The following is a 20,556-nucleotide window of genomic DNA, read 5'->3' as shown; positions in this document are numbered from 1 at the left end:
TCCAGTGCAGTGGCTACCCGAGTGAGTAGGCTCCTGATGGCCTGTCAGCCCCGCTCACGGTGATGAACAGTGCCAGCATCATCCCCCAGGAACAGCCTATCACTGGCCAACGGGGAACAGCTGTTGTCGCCATTGAAGCTATCAACCTCCTGACACAGGGCATGCGTCCTCCGTTCAAGGTGGTCCCAGCGGTCCGACTCCTGCCCCCGTTCAGGACTGGCAGCAGATGGGCTCTGCCTGCGGTGGCTCCGGCCACGCTTCCTGGTAGGGGTACTGGGCCCAGTAGAGGGAGGCTTGCTGGCACACCACTCCTGAGGGAGGGAGCTTGTCCCCAGCTTGAGCCCGAGCCTGTCCGACCCACTCGCGCATGGCCTCCAATCACGCTGGGCGCAGGCGTTCTGAGAACACCACACAAAGTAGGCATCCAGTAGGGGCGCTCCACCGCCCTCTCCACATGGCTTAAACCCAGGCAGTGCAAACACGAGGTATGCGGATCCCCAGCGTGACCCGCTTGGAGGAATAGGAACACAGTGAGGGATAAATGACCCAGTACCTCTGCAAAAAATGGGACCCGTGTGGGAAAGCAGGCAGACAAAAAAACTGCAACCAGGTAATGGATTTGATTGATTTGTTTTTTGTTTTACGCCAACTGCAATATTATCTAGCCGGTTTAATATCCAAGCAGTGAAAACAGCACCATATGATGGAGTAACTCTGTTAAGGAACTCCAAAGTTAATGTCTCAATGTAGTGGAAAGCCCACCATGCTACTCTTACACTCTGCAGGGTAAAGAACAAGAAAAAAAACCTGCAGGGTAATTAGCAGAGAACAGCATGTTAAAGCAATTCACAACACACACATAGAACAAGCCAGTCGGCAAGTTGTGTAAGATAAATTATAGTTTGTGGCAGCAAGAACCACCATACTAATGGATGCACACAGAGTCGTAGTGTAACGCTAACGAAACCACGGGCGCAAAATACAGATCAACCGGCGCAGAGAGTGGCCAGCTTCTCCAGGCTGCAAACAGCCAGTGAGTATACTTCCACGCAATATATTACACTTACCAGTGACTTACCAAGCGAACTTCAGAAAGTTTGTACCTCAAACCATACGGACGTCCACCGAGAAAATGAAAGAGAACGTGTGTCGTCGCCATGGGGTCTATATATAGGGGAGGTGTACACGGAAGTAAATCTGTAAATCCTCACCTCGGATGTATCCCTCCGCCGCAGAGTGATACCAATATATTGGAGTGGTCCAATATAGTGAAACAACCAATGGTGCGGGCAAGGTACCAATGGAGGGTACTAGGGATGGCAGGATAATTTTCCCTGCAGGAATGGAAGGACTGTTGTGGTACAGCTGTATTCCAAGTTGTTTCATCTCCACAGAGAACCTCCGCCCTGTCTTATTACTCTGCACACTGCAATGTAGTTTGAAGTAGTCCTTTAGATGTGGAGGTAGTGACTCCATGCCCTCCAACATTGGATCTTATTTTGTTCTACAAATTTTAAAGAGTATAGATGCATGATGAAATCACCATATAATTGTATAATCAATCCTACTGTTGTCTATTAGAAGTCAAAATGTGTGTTATTCCAATCTTTAAGATGATGACGTACTTTGTTTTGATGGCTCTTAGTCTTGTGACATGCCTGCTTTGCATTTGGCGGTTGTTTTTTTGTGATTTTAACATATTATTTTCCAGGAACTGTATTCTCTTAAAAAAGTAACATCTGTAGGAGTTTAACTTTGTGATATTTTGTTTCAATGTGTGCAATTAATCACTGTGGATGTTTTATTATTATTATTATTATTATACTATAGACCTCCTTCAATTGGATGATGGCCCCCTCCTGCATGACACCTGTGGTACATGCTGCTTCCTTTGACACCTGAGCTTCCTGTATGCTCGTGAGGATGCCTTCTGCCACCTCTGTCACCTGACAGACCACCTCCTGCAGACCGCCTGAACTAAATTCAGCATCTGCTGCTTCTTCTGCTGGAGCTGGGTCTACGCTCTCTTTCTCACCTAAAACTCATACATCTGCTTCCGTCCTCTCCTTCAAAAATAGACAATTCAAGACTTTATACCTGTTGTATTGATATTAAACAATAACGATGCATCTTTAATTTCTACGAACTTTGTAGTTGGCTTACTTCTTTTTCGACTACGCCGTGCATCTGTTGCAGATTGAGGGGGTGGATTCCAGCTATTTATTCTGGTAGGTACTGCCTCTGAGGACAGTGTCTTCTGTGAACCCTGTTAAAAGAGACATTTTTACCAGAAAAGTTCAGTATCATTTTACTGAAATGTATTTTATTGACAAAGATAGATGTACCTTAATCAGAATAAAACACTCTTCAAAGTGCTCGTCACACACAGCATAATGCCCTTTCTTCAGGTCCTCAAAGGACTTCTGCAGACTGATGTCCCTACGCCTGATGTTTCTCAGCCATATCTTCCTCCTGAATAATTGCAATAGTGTGTAATGTTCAAGCTCACATTTATTGAATTCACAAAAAATTGTGTCATTACAGGCTTTGTTTTCCATTTTATGGAAATATGACTCTCTCTCTACCATGGCATTTCTTAGTAAAATACTTAGAGTAAACTTTTTGCTAGCAATAATGGGAAATGGGAATGAACGTCTCCAAAACAGATGGCCTTTTTATTAAAGTACCTTTTGCCTATCACATAAATGAGGATTAGATAGAGGCTGTGGTGCTGGGCAGGCCAAAATTAGAAAGTGTAGCTGTATGGTATGGATTATATGGATTGTATGGAGAATCCATGCAGAATTGGTTAATGAGGTGTTTAAATATCACTCTGGGAGTGATTCCACAATCGGTGGTCTACATAGAGAAATACCTAGATAACATAATTGAAAGTAGACAATATTGGAGTGCAGCAGACGATCCAATGTTGAATATTGTTTAATTTAAAAACCACTCAGATGTGTGCATGTTGTTTCCTTTCCTGTACATTTGTCTGAATTCATCTCTATTTCCCCCCAAAAGGAGAGGATGTGAAAAAACTCCCCTTTCTCAATCAGAATCGCCTATTTCTTTTTTATTTTCCAAGTCCAGTTATTTTTTTCCTGGTCTATCTGTACTTCCAGAGTCCTACTGAAAGATTTCAAAGGCACTTTGGGATGGATTTTCCTGCAGCTAAAGTGCTGACTGCAGGCCTCTTTCTGGTTGGTAAGGGGACAGATTGCTCACGCTTCTCCCTCTCCTCTCCACTGCAGGTACTCTGGAAGGACACAAACATCCTCTCACTGCATGCATTTAGATAAGGAAGTATTCTAAAACATGCTGGAAAATGCATTAGCTTTCAGATATGTATACAGTATTACTTTGAATCACGACACAGGAATCCTCCTTGGGGGTGATGTGAAATAGCTGTGTTTTCTTCAACAGCTCAGACCTTCTCTACGGGAATTGTTGTGGTTTACTTTGACTAATGAGCCATGTGTTCTGTAGAGACAGAAGTAATTCTCTTTCCAATCTAATGTTGACATTAAAGATCGATGTGGTCTACTCATAATGATGTCCTCACAATCTGCCCCTGGGAGACGCTTTCAGTACGCCTTATTGTGTTGATAATAAGTGAACCTTATCACAACAGCTATCAATTGTTGGTAATTCAAAAAGATTCCTCAACGGAAAGGCAATATGGCTCAAACAATTACCATGCATTTCACTCTAATGGTTTTATCATAAAGAAGAAGCCAACATCACAGTGGAACAGTTTCATAAAAATGGTTTAAATTGACTTTGCATTGTTCATGCAAATGGCAGTTGCTATTGCTCTTCACTTGCCAAACATCAAAATTCATGGACCATACAGAATCAGGATAGGCAGTAACATTACGTGCAAGTAAATTATTCCTATTTTTATAACATGTCATAACATATCAATTTCAACCTTACCCGATGTACTATCAATTATTCACCTGTTATTAATATGACTGATAAAATCAATATAAAACATTTAAACAAATGTTTTTTTTAAGAATAGTCAGTATTTTTATCCAGTTCATATAAACATTCCATCTTCTCAAAAATATTTTTTTGCTTCCATAAGAGCATGTGTGCCAGAAAAAAAAACGGATCTCAAAACATTCATCGATGCGTAATGTCAAAGCAGTCTTACAAACAAACAGAAAAAAGATACAAACATAAAGGACTGACAAAACATGCATCCTTTGAAAATAGAGATTCCCCATCAAGGGCTCTGCACCTCCATATTCTCTATTAAGGTGTCTTTCTTCAAGAACTTCAGGTTACGGATGGACCTCCACACCCCCACATAACTGTCACTCACAGACTGGCTGGCCCGGTTCTCGCTATGGAAGGCCTCTCTCTGGAGTTCTACAAACTCCATACTGTTGCTGGTGTCTTGAGGTGGGTTGTCACTGAGGCGCTGATCGTTGAGTAGGTGCTCCTGTGTGGGGAAAGATCCTTCGATCGATCCTCCGTCAGACCCTCTGCGACCATTGGGCAGGGGCTCCAGGTCTCCGTTGGGTGGCTTCTTCTCGATGTAAGGCTGTCCAGGCAGAGTTTCGTCCTTGCTTTGCTCCTCCAGGTCCTGGTAGAGGGTCTTCCTCCTGGTCTCAAAGTACTTGACGATACAGTAGGTGATGGAACCCACCGTGTTGACCACCACGCCGGCTACAAACAGCCTGGTGGGCTCCACGTCGCTGAAGGCCACCATGCCGACTGTGATGGTGGCGATGCTCTTTACCACGCCCACGAAGCTGGTGGTGACGGCCGAGTTGATATAGGTGCATTGCAGCGTGGTGAAGTTCATGGCACAGCCGATGAGGATGCAGATGGAGAAGATGCCAGAGATGAAGGGGTTACTCCAGCCCGTGTAGCTCCACATGTTGATGGAGTCCATGCTGACGATGGAGCAGATTAAGAGAACTGGGGAGGCCATGATGGCGATGGAGTACTGGGCTGTGAGGGGGCCATATTCACTGTCTATGCTGGTCTTCTGGATCAGGACCAGGTAGGAGGCGTGGATGATCACAGCCAGGACGCCCGTCACGTAGCCAAACGGATCACCCATCACGTCACCAGACCCTGAGTAAACACAGACACCGTGTCACAATAAGAACCGCAGTGGTGAGAATAGCAAAATAAATATGTGATTATTTTTTTCTCAAAACTTCCTTATTGTAAAATTATCCAGTGTTTAATCAGCTGTCTGAGTGTTAAATATAACACTTTTTCAGTCTATATGGGTCCACACTTTACTAACACTTTGCTTAGAGCTAATGCTATTACACTTTCTCAGTGTTAGAGAATTAACCCCTGTAGTGTTGCAGTAACTCGTTTTTGGGTGTTGCTTTAACACTGTAGGGTGTAAAGCCTTATTTGCATATTTCCCAGTGTGCCTTTCCATAAATTGTGGAGTTACCAGTACCATCCATGACTGTGTTTGATAGTGACAGAAACATGGTTATTGCATTCCATAGCATTCAGTCCTGTAGCCTTCATCAAGTCAGTGCCCGTGTGAATATGTTATCATTGAAATTAAACTCTTTATGGCAACACATTACACATATCATAAGACCTTACTTTGACGGCCTAGTTTGACCCTAACGCAGTGGTCTGAAACTCCTTGTTTGGAGGCCAAATCAGGCAAGTTTATGCTGGCTTGCAAAGTGATATGTAATTCCTATTGGAATCTATCCAGAGTGGCTGAGGATATCCAACAATTTGAACTTCTAATCACCTGCAATCTGCATTCAGAATGACTGCCAAGGTAAGGAAGATAGCTCAATGAGACTACCTAAACCATTTAAACTGGAATAACCATCTCAGTAACGGGTGTGATAAGTCCAACTCCACAGATTTAATTTAACTCTTGAATCAAGTCTAGAAATTTTACACTGAAAAATCAACACTAGGTAACACTGGCCAATTTGCTGTGCGGATGTAATGGCTCTTCTGAAAGTTATTCTAAAGTAGTGTGGAGACATCTTTAACACATCCTATCCATTTGATGGTGCAATGGGGACAGAGCAAGGTGGTGAATTTTCCTCACAGTATCAGCAACATTCAGAACTTCTGCATCTGTATACTTTACAATGGCACCTTTTTAGAAAACACTTATCCTTTTTTAACTTTTTTGTTGTTGTTGTAATCCCCAGTAGGCAAAAACTGGTTGAATCAACAGTTTCCACGTCATAAAAAAAAAAACGATATACATATGTGATGACATTGAATCAACGTAGAAAACGGATTGGATTTGCAAAAAGTAATCAACTGAAAAGGGAATTTAGATTTTTTAAATATATATCTAAATCCAATGACATAGTGACTTGTGTTTTACTTGAACTCAAGTTAGTTGAGAACTCAACCAGACTTAAATCACAACAAAACCTTGAAATGACGTCTGTGCCCAGTGGGCCGGTTGGTGTATTTGTAATATTGGCTCTAGGATGAATTATCGCTTGTATGCAGTAGTTTGAAGCCCATACACTCACCACTTTCAACTGCGTAATATGCACCATATGGATAGGCAATTCAGAATAAATCATGTTTCGTTCCTACTTAACTTGATGTATAAGTATGATATAATAATACGTGTAATTTTACCAGCTAAAGCTGCTCCTCCAGTAGTGATGAGCACCGCCGTTATGACCCCCACTGATGGGGTTCCGTTCTTCAGAATGCACACGCCGATACCCAGGGTGGCCAACGGTAGACAACGTTTGAAAATCACATACATGGGTAGACTCAGTCCTCTGAGAGACCATAGTGTTAGAGTGGACTGTAATGTGGACAGAATACAAACACCTCCGAAGACTTTGGCTAGTTGAAGGCTGAACGGAGGTATGTCTACTTTGCCCAGTCTCCTCAGTATCTCCAGTGTAACCGCCGCCAGCGTGCTGGTGAGGCACTGGATGAGAGTGAGGTAGTTGAAGTTATAAGTCGTGATGAGAAATTTTAGCAAAATGTTCAACGATCCCGAGAAAAATCCATGAGCAACAGCGACGGAGATACCAAGTAAACGACCTTTACAAACTTCCATGGTTGCCTTGAATTTCCCTTTACGCAAGAGCAAGACAGGGGAAATAACGGCGAGTCCGTATTGTGCGCTCAGTCCCTTTGAATAAAGTGTATACTGTACAGCCTTTCCCCTTGAGAGCACAGCTGTAAATGTCCAAGTTATGAATGTCAAGAAAAAAATCGATTGCAAGCAGGACCTTTCAATATAATGGGGTCCGTAAAACAAATAGAGGCTGGTCCCAAAACGTTGAAGATAACAAAAAAAAGAGCTTGGGAATGTTGACGCAAATGTTTGAATATGCGTTTTTCATCAATTAAACCACATTTTCTGTTCGCGAGGTTCTAGCTTACTTACTTTTGTGTCACCTGCTGTTGGATACAGCACAGAGACTGCGAGGTGAGCTGTTGTGAAAGAACTAAACTACAGTGCATATGGGTAAACCCGACAGTATATTACCTCTAGAACAGAGCTGCATGGGCGCAACACTTGAGCGCTTAAGTTGCCACGTTGAATAACACATTTGCCGCAACTGTGGTTGGTTGCCTTTTACCCACAATAACGGACATAGGAACCAGCCTACTTACTTTGAAGCACTTTACCAGGCTGTTTTATTTACATATTGCAGTCCTCGGACCAATTACAACGCTTTGCAAACGCATGAAATCGGCGTAAATTAGACCGCTAAATTGTAGTGCTACGATGAACGGGGTCCAGGGCACATGGACCCAGTTAATTTTCTTCAAGGGACATAAAGTTTTGAGGGGAACCCCTCTCTATAGTGTTATCTCAACCATGCATTACTGTCTCTGATGTATTTTTAAAAACTATCTCTGTAGATTGATTTTGACCACGACAATTCAGCTTCCAGTGTGAAAAATCCAAATTATGGAGGATCATCAAAATAAAATATGCATAAAGTTAGTATGTTTCATGATTAAATCACATTTTAAGCAAAGAAAGGCACATTCAGTTTATATATTTCCCCTGTTAGTTTTCCCATATCGACCAGTAGGAATTAAATGTGATAAGAATGCATCCAGTGTGATTGCCATTTAGTCCATAGCGCTAAGCAAATCTTGATAAGACAAACATAAAGAAACCAAAACAAACAAACACTAAAATAAACGTAGCCCTATAGGCAAAATAATAAACTGGTGAAAGACAATGAATTCAGTCTATATGCAGAAAAAGAAGCAATAGCAAAGAAGATTGTAAAATACTAATTCCAAGAGAGTTGGAGCCGATTTCAGATTGGTGCAATGCCAGACAGCTCACCTGTGTGCAGTCACTTTTATTATGAAATGTACTCACACAGAAAAAAAACAAAAAACGGTCTCCAGAGAACATTTGGTTCAGGCCTCAACAGCTTTTATTTTGTATTTTATTGAACCTTTATTGAACTAGGTAAGTCAGTTAAGAACAAATTATTATTTACAATGTCGGCCAAACTCTAACGACGCTGTGCGCCGCCCAATTGGTCTCCCAATCACGGCCAGTTATGATACAGCCTGGAATCGAACCAGGTTCTGTAGTGACGCCTCTAGCACTGAGATGCAGTGCCTTAGAACGCTGCACCAATCGGCAGCCCAACTCATATGCATAAAGCAGCATAAAGCTGGGATTGCTGAGGGCTAAATTAGGGCTCTCTCCCCTCACCTCTCCCACCAGGGCAGAGAGAACATTCTGTCAGATTCATGACATTTACTTTCATATTTGTAGAATGAACATTTTAATGCAATGGAAAGTCTTACAGGATCATGGATAGAGTTCAAGCCTGTGTGTTGAGCTATATGGCCAGGTTTGTTCCTCTTTGGTAGAGGACCCAGAAAAATTAAGTAAATAATCAAATGCATTTCAACCCCTCACTAAATCAGTACACTGTCACTAAATACACCAATATGACCATACATTCTACCAACAATAAGGACAAGCATTCTACCAACAATAAGGACAAACAGCAGATCATCAGGCATTTTGTTGGCACGTGTTTAAGTTGAGCAACCTTCAGAACCCCATCTCTCTCTCTCTCTCTCTCTCTCTCTGATGGACAGACGGGGAGGAATCCCTGCTTTCCCATCTGTATTCAGACTCTGTTGTGTGTGCGGGCTAGGATGACGCGTTCCCACAGCCCCCCTTTTAGAATCATTATGAAAGCCGCAGTGAAGCTTTGGCAAACGCCACGGCCATGATTGAAAACTAAAAGTCCTCTCTCCTGTTCCTTGCGGCAGGGCAATTATGAGCTCTCTACCGTGCGCTAGGCGGAGGGTCAGCCAGGCATAGAGGTGTGTAGATTTTTACCGTCTCATCCCAGGAGCAGTCCACCACCTGTGGACACAAAGACAGATTGCACTAATCAAAATTAGATTCCACGTGATCCGAGTGATGGAGATGACGTCCTCATGTGATTTCACATGATAAGAAAATGTGTCTTTGTTGGGTTTCAAACTGGAGTCAGACAGAGGACTATGATATATTAGGATGCATGTGACTTGTTTTATGGTCAGTCACATTCACACAATGGGCGGGATTTCAGAGTCGGATAGAGAGTGTTGAGGGTAGTTTTGGTACACAATTGTCTGCTGTTCCTATAACAGCAGTGAACATTTTATAGTGTCTTGGTGTGAGGACACATTTTTTTGTTGTTTAGACAGAATTGCACATACTGTTTAGACATTTTCAATATCACTCTGTATACTGCGGGTACAGTGTCTGAGTGGAGATTGGCTTTTCAAGCAGAGTCATTGCTTTGACGCCTCAAAAGACGTCAAATTGCCTTTTCAACAATGTGGAAACATGTTTTTGAGCCTTAGTGGGGTTCGTTATTAGTTTGAACTCTATCAGAAGTACAGAATGTCATGGTTATCAACTAAATTACACACTGTCCACTTTCATTTAGTCTTTATAAAGACAATGAAAATGCTATTCAATAGCATGGCAAATTGATCAGGGCTTTTTAGCCCCAAAGACAAAAAGCTCCGTGGCACGGCAGTCAAAAGTCTTCACACACGATAAATGATATACTGGCCTATCTGTCCACATATATTTAAATAAAAGGCTAAGTTTATTTATCTTTTATGAACAATAAAGTATGGAGGGTCATAAAATAACAAACATGGTGCTATAGAATTCTGCCAGTATGATATAGCTCTGAAGAAATATGTCTCCAACAGAGCGCCATACTTCATTTAGCTCTTTCCTCTCCTCTCCGTACCTTGGTGGGAGGGGGGAATTAATTATTCTTGAGTACTACAGAGAGGAGAATCTGCCTCACTGCCAAGCAGACCAGCCCGTGACTCAGCCATTGAAGGGGAAAAAAATGGCCTCCATTAATTACTTTACTGCAAAACAAAGTGAAAGCCACAGAGAGGCCAGCGCTGCAGCAGTCTGGAGGGTAAAGCAGGAAGAGGAGGAGGAATGACCCCTGAGGGGTGTCCCTGTCTCCAGTCCCTGCTGGGTGGCAGAGAGCGGAGAGGTCCAATCCTATACTTCAACTTTCTCCAAAACCGGATTTCTCCAAACTATTCTAGGGGAGGAAAACTTTGAGTCTCTCCCTGAATTTCCTCTGGATGTTAGAATATCTGTCATATTCTCCCCTCTGTGATGTATTACTCCTGCCTGGCATCCAAGCAGCTTAACTCCTGCTCCTCTGTAAGGAGCTGTTAACATGTAATTGCTGCAGTTTGGAGGGTCTATGCAGGGGAGGCTGCTGTGCTGTGTGGTGTGGTGCGCTTCACAGCACAACGACAATACAGCTGGTCAGAGGCGAGCACAACCTGGAGAGAGGGGATCAATCAGACACGTGTGACTGCATGCAGCATTACCCTGTGGGAGGGTGGGGGACCACTGCACATTAGCTGGGATGAGGGTAAGGGGGTGTGTGCAGTGATGTGCTGTGTGTTGGTAGAGGGAGACGGTTGGGGTCTGTACTGTAGGAGACTTCCAGTCATGTGGAGACTGGAGAGGGTAGTGGGCTGTGTAAAGGCTGTATCTTCTTGGCATGTTGAGATAGAGGTTATGTGCGTTAGCCTACGGTTTATTCTCTCCACTGATGGGGGGGCGGGAGAGAAACACTGCTGTAGGAGTTTTCCCCCGCTCCGATACTGTATGCTCCCTCTTCCTGGCACAGGTAACCGTACCCTCCTGCACCCCCGCAGGTTGGCAACAGACAAACCTGTGCCTGAAAGAATAAATTAGGAAAAATGTATGCTTGAAAAAATACACTTATCCCAACAAATTGGTTGGAGTGCCAAGCAAGCTTTTGTGTAGCTATGCTGGGTAGGCACGACTTCCATTGGTAGCAGTAGATGTGCAACTGGCAAACATCTGCCAGAAAGAGATTTTCAGCCCCCAGACGAGTTTGGCTCAGGGGACGTCATCATTCATAATAATTAGAAGCGGGGTATCTCAGTAATTTTGATTACTGTTCCAAGTGCAGGCGTATCCTTAAAAAGTGTTTACATTTACACAACTTTACGGGGGTAACTGAAATTATGTAAAGTACAGGACCTAAATGGATGACTGAGATGCCATTCCCACTGCTTAAAAACTGAATGTTAAACGCCATTTACTTTTTTTCCCGAAATGTACTTCTGCCAGAAGAAGGGGATAAAATACCTCAAGATCATCCTCAAGGTAATCCAAAAAGGATATGCTGACACAAACTTTTAACAAATAGATGTCTTAGTCTAATTCCTTTACTAAAATATGCACAGTTGAGGTATCCTGTATTAGTGTGTGATGTAGGTGGAGAAATGAACTGTGCAGTATTTGAATGCTGATATCTGAGTCACAGCCTGGCTGTGATGTCTCACTGACAGTTCTGACCTGCTGTCTTTCATCCATCACTATGTGCTGACGTCAGGCCTGACTGTGGAAACTACCGTCCAGACCCGGCAAGACTGCACCACAGGCAGCCCCGTGTGTGTGTAGGGTTGCAAAGCTAATGGTAATTAACAGAAAATGTATGACAATCTATCGTAACTATGGTCAAAATATTATGGTTATTTCATGCTGAAACCCTCATGAACAACAATGGTATTCACTAAGTTGATTGTTTAAAAAAAAAAATATTACAATAATATACTGAACAAAAATATAAACTCAAGATGTAACAATTTCAAAGACTTTACTGAGTTATAGTTCATATAAGGAAATCAGTCAATTGAAACAACGACCCTAAGCACACAGCCAAGACAACGCAGGAGTGGCTTCGGGACAAGTCCCTGAATGTTCTTGAGTGGGCCCAGCCAGAGCCTGGACTTGAACCCAATCAAACATCTCTGGACAGACCTGAAAATAACTGTGCAGCGATGCTCCCAATCCAACCTGACAGAGCTTGAGAGGATCTGCAGAGAAGAATGGGAGAAACTCCCCACATACAGGTGTGCAACGCTTGTAGCGTCATACCCAAGAAGACTCAATGCTGTAATCGCTGCCAAAGGCACTTCAACAAAGTACTGAGTAAAGGGTCTGAATACTTATGTAAATGTAATATTTAAGTTTTTTTTGCAAACATTTCTAAAACACCTGTACTTGCTTTGTCATTATGGGGTATTGTGTGTAGATTGATGAGGAAAAATAACAATGTAAAACATTTTAGAATAAGGCTGTAACGTAACAAAATGTGGAAAAAGTCAAGGGGTCTGAATACTTTCCGAAGGCACTGTACACACACTTGGAGTCTGAAGTTTACATACACCTTAGCCAAATACATTTCAACTCAGTTTTTCACAATTCCTGACATTTAATCCTAGTAAAAATGCCCTGTCTTAGGTCAGTTAGGATCACCACTTTATTTTAAGAATGTGAAATGTCAGAATAATAGCAGAGAGAATGATTTATTTCAGCTTTTATTTCTTTCATCACATTCCCAGTGGGTCAGAAGTTTACATACACTCAATTAGTATTTGGTAGCATTGCCTTAAAAATTATTTAACTTGGGTCAACTGTTTTGGGTAGCCTTCCACAAGCTTCCCACAATAAGTTGGGTGAATTTTGGTCCATTCCTCCTGACAGAGCTGGTGTAACTGAGTCAGGTTTGTAGGCCTCCTTGCTTGAATGTGCTTTTTCAGTTCTGCCCACAACTTTTCTATAGGATTGATGTCAGGGCTTTGTGATGGCCACTCCAATAACTTGACTATGTTGTCCTTATGCCATTTTGCCACAACTTTGGAAGTATGCTTGGGGTCAATGTTCATTTGGAAGACCCATTTGCGACCAAGCTTTAACTTCCTGACTGATGTCTTGAGATGTTGCTTCAATATATCCACATAATTTTCCTACCTCATGATGCCATCTATTTTGTGAAGTGCACCAGTCCCTCCTGCAGCAAAACACCCCCACAACATGATGCTGCCACCCCCGTGCTTCACGGTTGGGATGGTGTTCTTCGGCTTGCAAGCCTCCCCCTTTTTCCTACATAACGATGGTCATTATGGCCAAACAGTTCTATTTTTGTTTCATCAGACCAGAGGACATTCTCCAAAAAGTACGATCTTTGTCCCCATGTGCAGTTGCAAACCGTAGTCTGGCTTTTTTATGGCGGTTTTGGAGCAGTGGCTTCTTCCTTGCTGATCGGCCTTTCAGGTTATGCCGATATAGGACTCGTTTTACTGTGGATATAGATACTTTTGTACCTGTTTCCTCTAGCATCTTCACAAGGTCCTTTGCTGTTGTTCTGGGATTGATTTGCACTTTTCGCACCAAAGCATGTTCATTTACATTTACATTTAAGTCATTTAGCAGACGCTCTAGGAGACAGAACGCATCTCCTTTCTGAGCAGTATGACGCTGCGTGGTCCCATGATGTTTATACTTGAGTACTATTGTTTGTACAGATGAACGTGGTACCTTCAGGCATTTTTGAAAATGCTCCCAAGGATGAACCAGACTTGTGGAGGTCTACAATTGTTTTCTGATGTCTTGGCTGATTTCTTTTGATTTTCCTACGATGTCAAGCAAAGAGGCACTGAGTTTGAAGGTAGGCCTTGAAATACATCCACAGGTACACCTCCAATTGACTCAAATGATGTCAATTAGCCTATCAGAAGCTTCTAAAGCCATGACATCATTTTCTGGAATTTTCCAAGCTGTCTAAAGGCACAGTCAACTTGGTGTTTCTTGGCAATTTCTTGCATGGAATAGCCTTAATTTCTCAGAACAAGAATAGACTGACAAGTTTCAGAAGAAAGTGCTTTGTTTCTGGCCATTTTTAGCCTGTAATCGAAATGCTCCAGATACTCAACTAGTCTAAAGAAGGCCAGTTTTATTGCTTCTTTAAATCAGGACAACAGTTTTCAGCTGTGCTAACATAATTGCAAATGGGTTTTCTAATGATCAATTAGCCTTTTAAAATGATAAACCGGGATAAGCTAATACAACGTGCCATTGGAACACAGGAGTGATGGTTGCTGATAATGGGCCTCTGTACGCCTATGTAGATATTCCATTAAAAAAATCTCCCGTTTCCAGCTACAATAGTCATTTATAACATTAACAATGTCTACACTGTATTTCTGATCAATTTTATGTTTTTATTTTATTTATTTAATTTTTACCCCCTTTTCGTGGTATCCAATTGTTAGTAATTACTATCTTGTCCCATCGCTACAACTCCCGTACGGGCTTGGGAGAGACGAAGGTCGAAAGGTCATGCGTCCTCCGAAACACAACCCAACCAAGCCGCACTGCTTCTTAACACAGCGCGCCTCCAACCCGGAAGCCAGCCGCACCAATGTGTCGGAGGAAACACCGTGCACCTAGCTACCTTGGTTAGCGCGCACTGCGCCCGGCCCGCCACAGGAGTCGCTGGTGCACGATGAGACAAGGATATCCCTACCGGCCAAACCCTCCCTAACCCGGACGACGCTAGGCCAATTGTGCGTCGCCCCACGGACCTCCCGGTCGCGGCCGGCTGCGACAGAGCCTGGGCGCGAAACCAGAGTCTCTGGTGGCACAGCTAGCGCTGCGATGCAGTACCCTAGACCACTGCGCCACCCGGGAGGCTAATTTTATGTTATTTTAATGGACAAAAAAAATTGCTCTTCTTTCAAAAACAATGAAATTTATTAATGACCCCAAAGTTTTGAACGGTAGTGTGTGTGTATATACAGTGGGGAGAACAAGTATTTGATACACTGCCGATTTTGCAGGTTTTCCTACTTACAAAGCATGTAGAGGTCTGTCATTTTTATTATAGGTACACTTGAACTGTGAGAGACGGAATCTAAAACAAAAATCCAGAAAATCACATTGTATGATTTTTAAGTAATTCATTTGCATTTTATTGCATGACATAAGTATTTGATACATCAGAAAAGCAGAACTTAATATATCGTGCTTCTACACCTGCATTACTAGCTGTTTGGGGTTTTAGGCTGGGTGTCTGTACAGCACTTCGAGATATTAGCTGATGTACGAAGGGCTATATAAAATAAAATTGAAAAATTGAATTGGTACAGAAACCTTTGTTTGCAATTACAGAGATCATACGTTTCCTGTAGTTCTTGACCAGGTTTGCACACACTGCAGCAGGGATTTTGGCCCACTCCTCCATACAGACCTTCTCCAGATCCTTCAGGTTTCGGGGCTGTCGCTGGGCAATACGGACTTTCAGCTCCCTCCAAAGATTTTCTATTGGGTTCAAGTCTGGAGACTGGCTAGGCCACTCCAGGACCTTGAGATGCTTCTTACGGAGCCACTCCTTAGTTGCCCTGGCTGTGTGTTTCGGGTCGTTGTCATGCTGGAAGACCCAGCCACGACCCATCTTCAATGCTCTTACTGAGGGAAGGAGGTTCTTGGCCAAGATCTCGCGATACATGGCCCCATCCATCCTCCCCTCAATACGGTGCAGTTGTCCTGTCCCCTTTGCAGAAAAGCATCCCCAAAGAATGATGTTTCCACCTCCATGCTTCACGGTTAGGATGGTGTTCTTGGGGTTGTACTCATCCTTCTTCTTCCTCCAAACACGGCGAGTGGAGTTTAGACCAAAAAGCTCTATTTTTGTCTCATCAGACCACATGACCTTCTCCCATTCCTCCTCTGGATCATCCAGATGGTCATTGGCAAACTTCAGACGGGCCTGGACATGCGCTGGCTTGAGCAGGGGGACCTTGCGTGCGCTGCAGGATTTTAATCCATGACGGCGTAGTGTGTTACTAATGGTTTTCTTTGAGACTGTGGTCCCAGCTCTCTTCAGGTCATTGACCAGGTCCTGCCGTGTAGTTCTGGGCTGATCCCTCACCTTCCTCATGATCATTGATGCCCCACGAGATGAGGTCTTGCATGGAGCCCCAGACCGAGGGTGATTGACCGTCATCTTGAACTTCTTCCATTTTCTAATAATTGCGCCAACAGTTGTTGCCTTCTCACCAAGCTGCTTGCCTATTGTCCTGTAGCCCATCCCAGCCTTGTGCAGGTCTACAATTTTATCCCTGATGTCCTTACACAGCTCTCTGGTCTTGGCCATTGTGGAGAGGTTGGAGTCTGTTTGATTGAGTGTGTGGACAGGTGTCTTTTATACAGGTAACGAGTTCAAACAGGTGCAGTTAATACAGGTAATGAGTGGAGAACAGGAGGGCTTCTTAAAGAAAAACTAACAGGTCTGTGAGAGCCGGAATTCTTACTGGTTGGTAGGTGATCAAATACTTATGTCATGCAATAAAGTGCAAATTAATTACTTAAAAATCATACAATGTGATTTTCTGGATTTTTGTCTCTCACAGTTGAAGTGTACCTATGATAAAAATTACAGATCTCTACATGCTTTGTAAGTAGGAAAACCTGCAAAATCGGCAGTGTATCAAATACTTGTTCTCCCCACTGTATATATACATATTATATATGTATAATGTTATATATATAATGTTATATATATAATGTTTTACAGCTTTGTCATTCTTTATTGAAATGTTTTCTTATTTAATTATTTCATAGGTGATAAAGCCACACGGAGGACCAGATATTATTAGACACCTGTGATCATCTGAAGTAATAGATGTCCTGTGATAGATTACATCAAATCCTTGAAAGATACCAACACTCTGGTAGTTTACTGGTCAACTTTGAACGTTTCCAGGAATGTGGGTGTGTTTGTTCGATGTGTGTATGTGTGTGTAGATCCCCAGGCTCCATGGACACTGTATACCCACAGTCGTGTTTATGCCAAATTGTGCGTGACAGTTCTTTCCCAGAGAATAATACAGGAAGGCTATCAGCGCCATATGAAAAATGACATCCCCAGTAATGACTAGCCTTTACAATAGAGCTTATTACATCCTATCAGTCAATTTTCCAGTCCTCTCAGGCTGAACAATGTAAACAGCCATGAGAGACCCAACAGTAGAGGCTAGGTACGGGGTAGGAATAAGAAGAAGTGAGAGTGACGTTTTCAATTATATGGCTCCTCAGCTAGATTGATAGCTCGACTGATATCAAACACTTTGTGAGGGAGAATGTGACTGGAGAATTGAATTCATGGATGCTGGCTACTGTAATGCAGACTAATAGATAGATAGAACAGCATTGCAGTGGACTTTATAAGGATACATTTACTCTATGCAACGGTTTTCTTCAGTACAACAAATACCTCAGGAAAAGGCAGAAGTAGTGTTTTCTCTAAGTGAACGTGCTGGGCCTGCAGTGGTAAGTGTCCACTGTGGTGTTATGTCGCTGTGTCGGAACCCCTAGTAGCGATTTTTTCCGCAGAGGTTGTGTCCAATGGCTGAGCCCTGTGGCTGAGATAAATACATGGCCCAGTGAGATGATAATTAGACAATACTGAGACAGACCTGGTTGGGGATTTGCAGATTGAAGTCCAGGCCACAGACGAACTCTGAGTGGTGCTCCAGCGTCTCCAGCAGTGGCTGCTCGGTCCTGGAGTAGTCCCAGAGCCTGTGGATACAGACACAGCCCAACACAACATGAGGCAATCCCACTAATTGAAACGCCGTTTCTCCCCCCTTTCCCCTTCTGACGGCCGGGGAGATGGCTCAAAGCCCTGACGCAGCGCGAGCCAGACTGATCCACTTAGCAAACGTAATTAAATGATTTCTTTTGAAAATATTCCGGGCCTATTTATGTGCGCCAGGGGAGTCAGTCATTTAGAGTTATTATAGAAAGAGAGCTGTTAGTGTCAATCAGCAATAGGCCTCTCCCATACTGCAACTGCATTGTGGGTCTGGAGCCCATTGGATGTTAACAGGTAGGATTGCATTCAAGAAAAAATCCACTTAGAGCATTAGAGTCAAAAGGAAATAAGAGGTTTGCGAAAGCAATGCGGATGATGAAAACAAACTCGGAAATTAGCCTCGGAAAATAAAATATGTGTTGAGTGTTCTCTAGTCTAAATGATATATCGGTGTTCAACAGAAGAATAAAACAAATCCACAAAGAGAACAAGGCTTCCCCCTATTAGTGTCTACAGTATGTACCATATATTTTCAAAAGTACGTGGACATGCCTTCAAATTAGTGGATTCGGCTATTTCAGCCACACCCGTTGCTGACAGGTGTATAAAATTGAGCACACAGCCATGCAATCTCCATAAAAAACATTACTAAAGAGCTCAGTGACTTTCAACATGGCACCGTCATAGGATGCCACTATTCCAACAAGTTGGTTTGTAAAATTTCTGCCCTGCTAGAGCTGCACTGGTCAACTGTAAGTGCTATTATTGTAAAGTAGAAACGTCTAGGAGCAACAACAGCTCAGACGCGAAGTGGTAGGCCACACAAGCTCATAGAACGGGACCGCTGAGTGCTGAAGAGCGTAGCACGTAAAACGCGTCTGTCCTCAGTTGCAACACTTACTACCGAATTCCAAACTGCCGCTGGAAGCAACGTCAGCACAAGAACTGTTCATGAAATGGGTTTCCATGGCCAAGCAGCCGCACACAAGTCTAAGATCACTATGCACAATACCAAGCGTCGGTTGGAGTGGTATAAAGCTCGCCGCCATTGGACTCTGGAGTGATGAATCATGCTTCACCATCTGGCAGTCAGACGGACGAATCTGCGTTTGGCGGATGCCAGGAGAATGTTACCTGCCCGAATGCATAGTGCCGACTGTAAAGTTTGGTGGAGAAGGAATAATGGTCTGGGGCTGTTTTTCATGGTTTTGGCTAGGCCCCTTAATTCCAATGAAGGGAAATCTTAACGCCACAGTATACAAGACATTATAGACGATTCTGGGCTTCCGACTTTGTGGCAACAGTTTGCGGAAGGCCCTTTCCTGTTTTAGCATGACAATGCCCCTGTGCACAAAGCGAGGTCCATACAGAAATGGTTTGTCGAGATCCGTGTGAAAGAACTTGATTGGCCTGCACAGAACCCTGACTTTAACCCTATCGAAAACTTTTGGGATGAATTGGAATGCTGACTGACTGCGAGCCAGGCCCAATCGCCCAACATCAGTGCCCGACTTCACTAATGCTCTTGTGACTGAAGTGAAGCAAGTCCCTGCAGCAATGTTCCAACATCTAATGGAAAGCCTTCCCAGAAGAGTGGAGGCTGTTATAGCAGCAGGTATGGGGCCAACTCCATATTAATGCCCATGATTTTGGAATTAAATGTTTGATGAGCAGGTGTACCACCCCATTCACTTCAAGAGAGTAGTGTCAGTAGGACTCAAAAGATGACACGATCCATCTCCATAACTCACACTCAGTATGTTTCTGTGGGAACAAACAGTTAGTCAGATCCAGGCGACGCGCTCTAGCTCAGGTACTGTAGATGGCTCTCCTTCTCGTTCCTCCCACAATACCCAGCCAGCATTCAGGCTAATTGAGGTGAGGCAATATCCTGCTCTAATTAGTCCTACAATAACAGGTGGCAGCGGCCAGCGCATCGTTTATCTTCAGTCCCAACACTCCTGAATGAACAGAGCCCACCATGGCAACCAAACCTCACCTAGCGCTGTGAATCAAACAGGACACCTAATCTCATGTAAACACCAGGACCTGGTAGAATTCTAAAGACACCCAAACGTAACTTGGAGTGAGTAAACAGAGGCCTGGGATGAGGTCTATGTTACAACAGGTGCCATCGCCTCTACCCAGTCCCATGCCTGTAATGAATGGACAGTACATAGGAAATCAAACCTTTTGTTCAGCAGTGCCATGACGATCTAAGGAAAATCATTTCCATTAATTACCTTTAAAGCATAGGTGATCGATGCAGTGCAGTGCTAGAAATAATTACCTGGTTTCTTCACGGAATATGACACAACCCCATGGCTAAACACGCTCCACATTAAAAACAGTATTGATCTATGAGTTTACCCTGTCATATGTACATAGACTTAGGCTATTAGCTCTGTAGGCTAACATGGGCTTGAGTTGCACTGACAATTCTGGTTAAATATCCGTTCAGTAACCCATATCATATATAAATCTGAATGATAACTGCTAATTTCTCCCAAACGTGTCCAGCCCAGCCCAGCACAACATATTTTATTTTATTTCACCTTTATTTAACCAGGTAGGCAAGTTGAGAACAAGTTCTCATTTACAATTGCGACCTGGCCAAGAT

The 20,556-nt window shown here is 43.2% G+C and overlaps 2 protein-coding genes across 2 annotated transcripts in view; both read right to left on the bottom strand.

Annotated features, from left to right (window-relative positions):
• Nucleotides 1-3,754: 3,754 nt before the first annotated feature.
• On the bottom strand, nucleotides 3,755-7,334 carry slc35d3 (solute carrier family 35 member D3). The gene is made up of 2 exons (XM_071413617.1): nucleotides 6,616-7,334; nucleotides 3,755-5,094 (listed from the first exon to the last, which is right to left on the bottom strand). The coding sequence occupies exons 1-2, from the start codon at nucleotides 7,049-7,051 to the stop codon at nucleotides 4,235-4,237; spliced, it is 1,296 nt and encodes a 431-aa protein (XP_071269718.1). The 5' UTR covers nucleotides 7,052-7,334; the 3' UTR covers nucleotides 3,755-4,234.
• Nucleotides 7,335-8,274: 940 nt separating this feature from the next.
• Nucleotides 8,275-20,556, bottom strand: part of pex7 (peroxisomal biogenesis factor 7) — a 43,455-nt gene continuing 31,173 nt past the window's right edge. Inside the window, exons 9-10 of the mRNA XM_071413618.1 lie at nucleotides 17,818-17,920; nucleotides 8,275-9,355 (exon numbers count right to left, since the gene is read on the bottom strand). Coding sequence (XP_071269719.1) covers nucleotides 9,275-9,355; nucleotides 17,818-17,920 — 184 coding nt within the window. The 3' untranslated portion in view covers nucleotides 8,275-9,274. The remainder of the gene's footprint in view (nucleotides 9,356-17,817; nucleotides 17,921-20,556) is intronic.

The sequence above is a fragment of the Salvelinus alpinus genome, chromosome 8 (genome assembly GCF_045679555.1).
Source record: "Salvelinus alpinus chromosome 8, SLU_Salpinus.1, whole genome shotgun sequence".
Taxonomy (NCBI): Eukaryota; Metazoa; Chordata; class Actinopteri; order Salmoniformes; family Salmonidae; genus Salvelinus; species Salvelinus alpinus.
This window is presented reverse-complemented; position numbering and strand designations above follow the sequence as displayed.

What these genes read in the sequence shown, in the direction of transcription:
- slc35d3 (XM_071413617.1), bottom strand. Translation starts at nt 7,051, where the DNA reads ATGGAAGTTTGTAAAGGTCGTTTACTTGGTATCTCCGTCGCTGTTGCT. An exon ending in TGGAGGAGCAGCTTTAGCTG is followed by an intron (nt 5,095 to 6,615) that starts GTAAAATTACAC and finishes GTGTTTACTCAG; the next exon opens with GGTCTGGTGACGTGATGGGT.